The sequence below is a fragment of the Ziziphus jujuba genome, chromosome 1, assembly GCF_031755915.1.
Source record: "Ziziphus jujuba cultivar Dongzao chromosome 1, ASM3175591v1".
Lineage (NCBI taxonomy): Eukaryota > Viridiplantae > Streptophyta > Magnoliopsida > Rosales > Rhamnaceae > Ziziphus > Ziziphus jujuba.
This window is the reverse complement of record NC_083379.1, coordinates 23,657,569-23,668,743: the sequence shown is the minus strand read 5'-3', so window position 1 is coordinate 23,668,743 and position 11,175 is coordinate 23,657,569. Positions and strand designations below refer to the sequence as shown.

The following is an 11,175-nucleotide window of genomic DNA, read 5'->3' as shown; positions in this document are numbered from 1 at the left end:
AGAAGCAACCTTAACCTAATGCTAAAATTGCATATTCATACAAAAAAAATAAAACAAATAAGATAGATCAAACTTGAACAAAATCTTAGCTCCGATACCAAATGATACGAACCTAGGTCGACTCGCGCCTAAACCCATATTATATTGGCCTGAATCTCAATTAAGTTCAAGTTTTTATGGGAAAACCTTAATCCTTAACCAACCTGTGATTAGAAACCTTGGTATAATAAGATGCCACAATAGGTTATGGAAGTTCTATTGATAAATCAAAACTAAAACACTCACTCTTTAATGGTGTTTTAGGTGTTCAAAGAGAACAAAGAAAATTCTATCTCACAATTAATTTTGTGAATAATATTGAAGGTGCATTTTTATTGAAAAATAACTCTTAAATAGGTTAAAGTCATAAAGCAATAAACCCTAAAATTCTAAGAGAAAACTGGCCATACAATGTCAATTTCCTAATGTGGCCGAAATTCCATTCCTTTCCTAATTCTAATTTTAATTAATTAATTCCTTTATTTTGAATTAGGAATTAATTAATTTACAATAAAAATAATAAAATAATAACTTTCCTAAGTTAATTTTTCCAGAAAAATAATTAAATAAAACCAAAATAAAAGCTAGTTTCCTAAAACAAAAAGTCAAAATCAAATTAGGAAACTAGTTGACTAGTTTGACTACTAAGCTAACTTTGAGTAATTTCTAGCTTGTAAAGGCTCCAAATCTGATCCAATGTGTCATCTAGGATACCAAATAGGATTAATTATGATTCCCACACATTGCACTTGATTGGAACAAAGAGAAAATGTCAAATCAGCAAAATACAATAAAGCCAGCAACAAAAACAGCAATTTCGGCCAAAAATTCCTCCTATGCGGAAATGCCTTCTTTGATTTCTCTTTCTTTAGCCTTGACTTGTTTCCATGAACTTTTAGTGATATCAATTGAGTTCAAAAAGTGTTGAACCCATTCCGTACTTCTTGGAGTCCATATTTACACCAAAACAGCTATCCGGATCCATATCGGCCTTCACCACCTATTTGCATAAAACGGGTCTTGTATCTTCGGATGTGGATAAACTCTTTTGAGAATTGATAACTCTCTGTATGAATCCAGCTAGGTTGTCTTTAAATCTCTTAGCTTTTGCTATAGTGATTGCCCCGGTCATCATCTGTATTAAATCAGCAACTCTAGCGGGTAGTCGGTTGTACGCGAACAGACGGATTCTCATCAAAAAAATTCATCAAAATTCAGCAATTCAATTTACTTAAAAAATAAATTTTAAAAGCCCAGAAAGCAACTCTCTACATTTTCCATTGCCACTAATTCATTGAACTAAATCAAATCTACATCTAAAAGCCAAAAAAAAAACATCAAATTCAACCGAGATTGTCATCCAATTGACTTTCCTCAGTTTCAATAGAGATTGCCTACCATTTTCTGGAGCCACCATAGCAGTCTGATCAAGCTTTTGGATGCTTCCATTTCAAGGAATTACATCTATCTCGTCTATGATTTCATTCTTAGATCGAACCTCATAGGTTGTTTACATGGATTTCTTGCATGAAAATAGCCATTGACCTCGCTCACGGCCCTCAATTACATCTACCATTCTTTTGGCTTGCAGTCAAACTTCACTCACAACCACATCAAGCGCTCAAGCATCATCGTCACCAAAGAATCCATAAATGGGAAAATCTACCACTTTGAAACTGTTGAGCTTTGTGATGACAATGAACAAGCTTTGGATTCACAAAATGCTAGCAATCCAAATAGCGATAATGATAGCAAAAAGGAATTGAAGAGGTCAAAAAGCAGAATGATGAATGTGAAGCAATGAAAAGATGCATGGAATTTTACTTCACTAGGATTTCTACCTAAAAATTGGATGCTTTTGCATTTGAATTTAGCGGTGATTTTTGAAGGTTTTAGGATTTTTATTTTAATCAAATATTCTTATTAGTTGCAAAACATGAAAAAAGAAAATAAAAATCAATTTTATAGGTTACATGAGTCACATGGTCCACTATCACGAATTCTATTAAAATTAATTGATTTTGAAAATAAAAAATATCATCCGTCAAAATTTTTTTTGTAGCTTCCTGAGTGAAAATTTGTGAGTATAAATGATACTAAAGTGCATTTTAGTCCGATATATATATTTGCCATGTTTTGTTGAATTTTGAAAATATAAGACATTTATTTGAAAAATAGAAATACTCAAATAATATTATGCTACTTTATTTTCTTTTTTTGGTTTTATGTTTTTCTTTTTCTTTTTTTTCTTTTTTTGGCTCTTCTTTTTGTTTTATATTGTGATAACTTTTATGTGAGTGTGTGTGTGTGTGTGTATATATATATAATAACTTGATAAAATTAATTTTTCTATTAAAATTTATATTACATTATGATGCAACATCACACAATCTATAACATTAATGTAATACAATTTAATAGTTTACATTCCAATCTAATACAATACAACAAAATATATATAATACATTTTTGTATGCCAAAGATGCCCATGGTAGATCAATTTGTATATTTATCGTTATCGATTTATATATAATAAAAAATTTATTTACACTTTCTGTGATTAGGGGTAAATACAAAAGTAACGTTCAGAATTTTAATAAATCATCCATACCTACTAGCATTCACTCTTTATCTTATTTAGTTGTTTATACTACTTTTATGCCCTTATTAAAGTTAAATTGCTTTCAAATTCCTTTGGTTTCATATTTTTTTTTTAATACATAATTAATTTGAAGACTTCAATTTTTATATTCTTTTATTAGTTTTTATTTAAACTATGTGATAAGTTTTTTTATTTTTTAAAAACTATATGATAATTTTAATTAAATATGTTTGTTACTTTTAAATTCCGTTGGTTTTTTTTTTTTTTTATAATACTTAATTTGAAGACTTCAAAGTTTTTTTATATTTTTTATTCATTTTTATTTAAACTATGTGATAATTTTTTAATTATATTTTAAAACTATATGAAAATTTTAATTAAGTAAGCTTATTACTTTTAAATTCCTTTGGTTTCTTATTATTTTTACAATAATTAATTTAAAGACTTCAAAGTTTTTTTAAATAATTTTTCTTATTTTTAATTGAAATTATATGATAATTTTAATTAAGTTACATATTTGACAAATTTTACTACATTTTAACACATTTAGTTAAATATATTTGGCAAATTATCACTTAGTTAAAAAAATTAAATTTATCTAATAAAAATCATACTTTTTTTTTTAAATTGAAAAATTATTATATAATTTAAATAAAATTAATTAAAAATATAGATTAACAAAACTTTCAAATCTTCAAATTAAATTGTGTAAAACTGTCAAAAAAGTTAATTTTTGCAAAAAGAATAAAAAACACAAATCATTTAAAGGTAATTTAATTTTACAAAATTAATTTTAAAATCATTTAAATAGAAAATTTATCATATAATTTAAATAAAATTTATTAAAAATACAGATTAAGAAATCTTTTAAAATTTTTAATTAATTTTTACAAAATCCTTTAAAAAAAATTTCTTGTTTTTTTTTTGTAAAAGGATAAAAAGATACAAGGCATTTAAAGATAATTTAATTTTAAGGATAATTGCACTTTATTACTGTGCAAAATTATTGAATTTTGTTTTGTGTTATCTAAAATAAATTCTGTCACATTAATATACCCATTTTCAAAATGTTATAAATTGGTTAAATTCGATTAAAATTGATAGAAACCGTGTCATATGCAGCATATATGAACTTGAAATGTAATTTTTAATTTATTTTTGATATTTTCCCATTTAAAAAATAAAAAAAATTCGAGAGTTCTCAAAAATATACTAGATGTTCAAAAAAATTTGAGGTCCAGAAAAATAAAAAAATAGTAAAAAATAAATTCTGAGGGAACGATAAAAAATAAAAATATTTAACAAAACTTCTAAGAGCCTAAAAAAAATACCGTATGGTTAAAGAAAATTTTGAGAGCTCAACACAAATACTAGGTGTTCAAAAAAAAAAATTTGAGAGCCCAAAAAATTACTAAATGTTAAAAAAAAATAAATAAAAAAGGAAAAATTAGAGTGCTCAAAAAAATTAACAGATGTTCAAGAAAAATTTGAGTCCAACAAAAAAAATACCAAATGTTTTAAAATTTTAGATACTCCAAAAATTTTAGATGATAAAAGAAAGTTTGAAAGCTCAAAAAAAAAATATAAGATGTGCAAAAAATTTTTGAAAGCTAAAAAAAACACCAAATAATTAAAAAACTTTTAGGTGCCCAAAAATCAATACCGTATGGTAAAGAGATCATTTTAAGATCTTAAAAAAAAATAGATGTTAAAAAAAAATTGAGTCTAAAAAAAAAAATATTAGGTGGTTAAAAATAAAATTCGAATTCGAGTGCTAGAAAAAATACTATATGGTTAAAAAAAATTTGTGAGAGCTCAAGAGAAATACTATATATTAAAAAAAAAAAAATTCCTAGAGCCTGAAATCATTTGGTATTTTCATCTAGCTCTCGAAATTTTTTTCTTCTACTTGTTATTTTTTTGGATAATCAAAATTTTTTAACAGTAATATTCTTTTAGGCTTTTCGAATTTTTTTTTACCATATGGTAATTTTGTTGCACTTTTGGAATCTTTACCATCTAGTACCTTTTTTTAAGCTCTAATTTTTTTTTAAATATCTTTTTTTTTCCAAATTTTTCTTAAATATCTGGTATTTTTATTAGCATTTTGAAAATATTTTCAAAACATATGGTATTATTTATCATGCACTCGAAATTTTTTTACAATCTAATTTTTTTTTTTTTTTTTGGATTCTTAGATTTTTTTAAACATCTGGTTTTTTTTTTTTTTTTTTTGGAAGTCTCACAATACTTTTTTTTCCATCAAATATTCTTTTTTACCATTTTATTTTTTGGGCCCTTAGATTTTTTTTAACGTTTAGTATTTTTTGCGCTCTTGGATTTTTTTTTTTAATATATGGCACTCTTTTTAGACACTCAAAATATTTTTGATCATCAAAATTGTTTTTTTGGCTCTTGAAATTGTTTTCACATTTGGTACTTTCACTGGGCTCTTAGATTTTTTTTTTTTTTGAATATTTGGTATTTTTATCATTCTTTCAAATTTTTTTCTTCTTTTTTTTTTTTTTTTTACATTATGGTATTTTTTGAATTCTCAAATTTTTTTTAACATCGGATATTTTTTTGGACTGTCTGAATTTTTTTACTATTTGATATTTTTATCGTACTTTCAAAATCTTTTTTACTATCTGATTTTTTTGAACTCTTTGATTTTTTAAATATGTGGTATTTTTCTTGATCCCTTAAAAATTATTTTGAATGTCAAGTCTTTTTTTTCATGCATTGAGAACTTTTTTAACCATTTATAATTTGTTTCATGCTTTGACATTTTTTTTTTAACATAATGTGCCCTAGAAACTTTTCTTTACCATTTGATTTTTTTTTTTTAAACTCTTGGACTTTTTTGAAATATTTGGTATTTTTATGAGGTTGTAAAATATTTGAGAATAACTTGCACTCCATATGATCTCTACTTTACGTTTTGATCAATTTTAATCAATTTAAACCAATTTATGAAGATTTTAAAAACAAAAATATTGATATGACAAAATTAATTTTAAAAATTTAAAATAAAATTCAATAATCTAAAAAGACAGCAAAGTGCAATTATCTTTTAATTTTATTAAAGCATAAGAGTAATTTAAATTTTCAGGTACGAGAGAGTGAGAGCCACGCGTTTGGATGCTTTAATATTTACTTGAAAGGTGTAGAAAGTGGGGTCCACGTGTCATATCCAAAATCCATGTCACTCACCTATTAAGGCGGACGCCAAAGTTGATCCGAAGAATAGGACAAAGCATTTGTATATAAGGGTAACACTTGTGAAGCAACCCTCGACCTACTCTCATCAGATCACTAATAGATATTATTTAGCAGGGCCCCACTACACCAGGTCTTCGTTCTTATCCATCTTTTACTCTTCATTCCACTCCTAGTTTTCCTCCTATCAATAACACAATTATTTTTTCACCCTCGGATCAATCTTCTAGTGACAGCTTAACGTAACACCAGACAGTAAAGAAACCCCACTTACGGAATAAGCAATTTTTAACGAGAGAAGGGTTAAAAATAGATATCTGGTTAAAAATAGATATTTCTAGCAGTTTTGGTTTAACCCCTTGTGTATATATATAGGCAGAGCCATAAAGAAAGCTGATCCACTTGGAAGGAAATAAAAGAGAGTCTGCCAAAGAGGAAAAAAAAAAAAAAAAAAAAGAGAAAGAAAAAAAAAAGGAAGAAGATGGTTCTGCTTGAGAAACTGTGGGATGATGTTTTAGCTGGACCTCAACCTGATCGTGGCCTTGGCAAGCTCAGGAAGCTCTCCACTAAGCCCTTGCCCTTGAATATGAAAGGTATATAGACCTTTTAATTCATTTCCAGATGGTCTATGCGTAAAACTATATAATCAAGCAGATATATATACATATATATATATATGCGAGTATAGAAGTACGTAAATATATATATGTGCAAGTAGAAGACATGCACGCATGGTTTAATTTAATGATAAGAGTATAATTTGGGGGTGCGTAATACATATATATACATATATACATATTTTTGGTGAAATAGATGGTGAAGGAGCCGAGGGTAGCAAATACCAGAGGTCGATGTCGATGCCGGCGAGCCCAGGAACACCGTCGACCCCTTTGACTCCGGGAACACCGTCTCAGAAAGACAACGTCTGGAGGAGTGTCTTCAACCCTGGTCGAAACCTCGCCACCAGGTCCATTGGCGCCCAAGTCTTTGACAAGCCTGAACCCAATTCTCCCACTGTCTATGACTGGTACGTGCTTTACACGCGTCTTTTTTTACTTGCTTGTTTTCCCAGTGGAAAGTAGAAAAATTTCCTCTGTAATATTTTTCCTAAATGTTTAAAAATATCAATTACAAATCCGATAATATAACAACTTTCTGCCCCAAAAAAAAAAAAAAAAAAAAGATGAGCTGGGCTACATTTTTTACACCAAGTAGTCAGTATTTGATAATCTGAAAGCTAGATCCACACCTTACGTCTAGATCTACACTCTACAACAGATGCTAGCCGTTCAACGGACGGCTAAGGGTTTAGATCTGTCGGTTTAGTTAGCGGAATAGTATTTTCAAGATCGTGCTAATAATGGTACTCTACGGATGTGATTGCAGGCTCTACAGTGGCGAGACCAGGAGCAAGCATCAGTGAGGTGATAACTTACCAGTGATTGCATGTAAATAGCGTTTTTTTTGTTTCAATGTACGCCACGTGTTCCAGTGGTTCAATGGTATTATGATTACGTGCTATTGAGTATTCACTTAGCTTTTGCTCTGTGAGCTCGTTTTCATATTATATTAAATTATTAATTAAATATTTTCTAGTGTTGAACAGTGACACGGTCGATGAGTCTGTAAGCAATCAGATCTGCCGTGGACGGTTGTGATGGCCTGCTTGATGATATATAATATAAATAATTGTTTATTGTATGGCTTTTTAATTTGCTGGCAAACACCGACTGTGTGTTTATCTAATTATTGCAACTTTTTCCCCCTTTTTTTTTTTTTATATCCTTAAGAGTATTTGGATTCGAATTCGAGACCCAGTAAAAAAAATCATATCCAATGTGAGTGAGAATGAGGATGTATGTACACCGGCATATTAAAGTTTTTATTTTTTGTTAAGAACAAAGTAGTTTTGCGGAGAGAATATCCGATGGAGTAATTATTGTCACTTTAATATTTAAACATTATTCAACCAGTTACCATGGTGCAATACAGCGCACTGTATTATAAAAATCAAAATATCAAGAAGGTTCAAAAACAACTATATAATAATAAAATAAATACAAAGAAGGTGACATAAAAAAGGGTCCCACATATGAAATGGATAAGAAGGGGAAGCGATTGTAGGGACACGTTGCAAGGAGTCAGTGGGCTGACTATTCTCTTGAACGGGGACAATGCATTATCCACAATCATAATCAAAAGGGCCATAAGGGAATTTCACAAAAATAAAAAAAATAAAAAAGAAAACCATTGTGTCATAAGGGACAGACATAGTGGACCTGAGTGATTGAGTGAATGAGGGAGGTGGGCATCAACTTCTTGTCGAAGAAAATTGTAGAGCATGAAAAATAAAAAACCATTTTAAGGAGCCACGTATCTTTGATTCTACATGTCTTGATCGTGGATAGCACCATTGGAGCCCCTTTTAATCAAATAAAATTCAATCGCTTTAAAAAGCACAGCGTCTCTCACAATTATTTTTTTGTTTTATGTACGAAAGATTCCTAGATGCGCCATTTTGTTTCATTATTATGTTTTAAATTCCAAAATGCTTTGGACAAATTGGAATCAACTGTAGCTCCTGGCTTGGCCTTCGTTTGCATATATCTCAGGTGTTTTCCTCAAATGTAAAAGCTATTGTATATAGGATCTTTTGTCAATATTCAAAATTTTAGTATTACTGAAAGTATTAAGAATTTAAAATATAAAAATTTTAATAAAAATATCGAAAAGTATCTAAAATCGATAAAAATTATAAAAATTTATTTTAAAAAATAAATTTTTATTGAAATTTTATAATTAATTTATTTAACCAATCAATTATCAAATTAATTATAAAATTTACCAAAAATAGTGGATGGATATTATATTTTTTTAATCAATTAATCTATAATAAACATTAATAACTATAGGTAAATTATTATTATCAAAATTATGCTAAAAAATACATATTTGATAAAATTATTTATTAACTAAAATATATAAAATAATTATTACAATTACATTGTAGTTCATAAATATCATCTTAATATCATATTGAACTTTTAGATGGTTAAAAATCATCTGTTTTTTTCTTATTTTAATTTTGAGATGTAAAATAGGAGAAATAGTTATGAAAAAATATATTTCCTTTATAATTTTGTATATAATTGTTAATACGTCATCCATATAGATATTGCATCATTGGTTGATTATGTATATAACTACTAGTCTCTGATGGTTGAGTTTGAGATGATACTCATAAGTTGTTACTTGATGGCATTCCATAAATATCTATTAAATAAGGATTATAAAAAACACTTCCAACCCTCATTGATCCAAATTTCATAAAAATCGAATTTTCTTTTTTTTGTGACATATCTATTATGGATTTTTTTTTTTTTTTTTTTTTTAAGTATATAGTCTTTTCAAACAACACAAATTCATTGACCTACATCTTTACTTCCATGATTTTCATCTTATATTACATGTGTGTAATATTGTTCACCAGTAAATAGGCTTAATTCAATATTGGCCATGTTAAAAAATATAATTCATAATCTTTGTAAATTTGCTTTATCAATATTCAATAAATAGAACTTATTAATATTATTAAATTCAATTCATTATATTTTGCTTATATCACTAAATGTTTAAAAGATAATTAAATGGTGCAAAAAAAATATCAATGAAGTTAATTTGATAAAATTTTTTACTAAATATCAATAATATTTATGAATTTTTTTAAAAACAAATTCAAAAAATATTTAGAAATTTTCATTGATACTTTAAAAATTTAGTGGAAATTTTATGAAAATTTTAGAAATTTCCATGGAAATTATAGATTTTTTTTAACTAAATTGTTAAAGATTTGATGTAAATATTTTGACAGAAATTTTCATGGAAATCATAAAGAAATATTGAAAATTTCGATAGATATTATGAAAATTGTACTTATTTCCATTGAAACTTAAGTTTCATTTCCATCTCACGGAAAAATGGATATCAGTGAAATTTCTAGGATATTTCTTATTTTTTAAACCTTGCCATAAATAAGTTCAAACAGCTCATCATTGATTCTAAGTTAGATTCAAACTTGATTCGTAAAGAAAACAAGTTGAATTTAAACAAAAAATAAATCTCATAAGCAGATTTTGAACAATAAATTAAGCTTATGAATAATTTGAATTTATCATTTATATGTATTTATTATAAAATTATATTATAAATTAAACCAAACCGAATATTTATAATACATAAACAATATTTTTTATATTTTAAATGTATAAAATTTTTAGAATTAAATTAGTTTTATAATAGAATTAATATAACAGAAGAAATTTATTAATTATTAATGTTAAAATTTTTATTTTAAAAAAATAAATATTCAAATTTTGAAATTTCTATAATGTAACGAGCCGAGTCGAGCTAAATTTAAGTGTTTTATAAATGAATTGAGCTGAAGTTGAGCAAGCACTTTTAACATTTTATGAGCTTAAACCGAGTTTGAGCACTCTTAAAATCATGCGTACCGAGTTTGAAAATGTTATTGCTCACCTCTACTTGGCTCATTTACACCACTAATGTGTTGAAGGTTATTTAATCCGTTACTGTAATATGAACACAATGTATCCAATGTTACAAGCATCATTAATAAAACTAATCTCTTTTCTAAGACAAATTATATAAAAAAAAAAATGAAACAAAAAATAAATGGTGCTCTTATTTCACTTACAATAATAATTATTATTAGAAAAATAACTAGTGCTTTTATACTAGATTTGTTAACCTCTCAACGCAATATGACAAAATTTCCTTTGAAAGTTTCTTGTTGCACTACTAAATAGATTCTTCAATAAATTCCTATTTTTATCTCTATTTAAAATTATTACTAAAAGTATTTAATAATTGAATATTTTTTAATAACTTTTTATATACTCTCATTCTTCCTTTCAAATATCTCCATCTAACTCATATTTTACCATAAATAAGGGCTATATAGAAAATAGTTATACAAATCATGGAGCTCAAAAACATGAAAGAGTAGATTTATCGATTTTACCCTTTTCAGTTTGCAATTATTCATTTTCTTTTATAATTTTTATCTTTTTTGTTATTGGTAATACCAATGATGTACACCTAGAAAAACATGCTAGTGATATGCCCTCTTTTTTTTTTTTTTTAGTCACAATATGCTAAACTTTTTCATTTATTTCTTATTTTAGAACAAAAAACTTTGCAATTATTCGTTTTCTTAGTTTAGAACATTTTTAATATTATTTAAAAGCTTACAACTAAAGAGACTAAAAATAAATTCTTAAAAAAATTGGAAGTAA

General features: G+C 26.6%; 1 protein-coding gene across 1 annotated transcript; it reads left to right on the top strand.

Annotated features, from left to right (window-relative positions):
* Window positions 1-6,269: 6,269 nt before the first annotated feature.
* On the top strand, window positions 6,270-7,561 carry LOC125419656 (auxin-repressed 12.5 kDa protein). The gene is made up of 3 exons (XM_048466026.2): window positions 6,270-6,453; window positions 6,674-6,887; window positions 7,247-7,561. The coding sequence occupies exons 1-3, from the start codon at window positions 6,342-6,344 to the stop codon at window positions 7,281-7,283; spliced, it is 363 nt and encodes a 120-aa protein (XP_048321983.2). The 5' UTR covers window positions 6,270-6,341; the 3' UTR covers window positions 7,284-7,561.
* The last annotated feature ends 3,614 nt before the right edge of the window (window positions 7,562-11,175 follow it).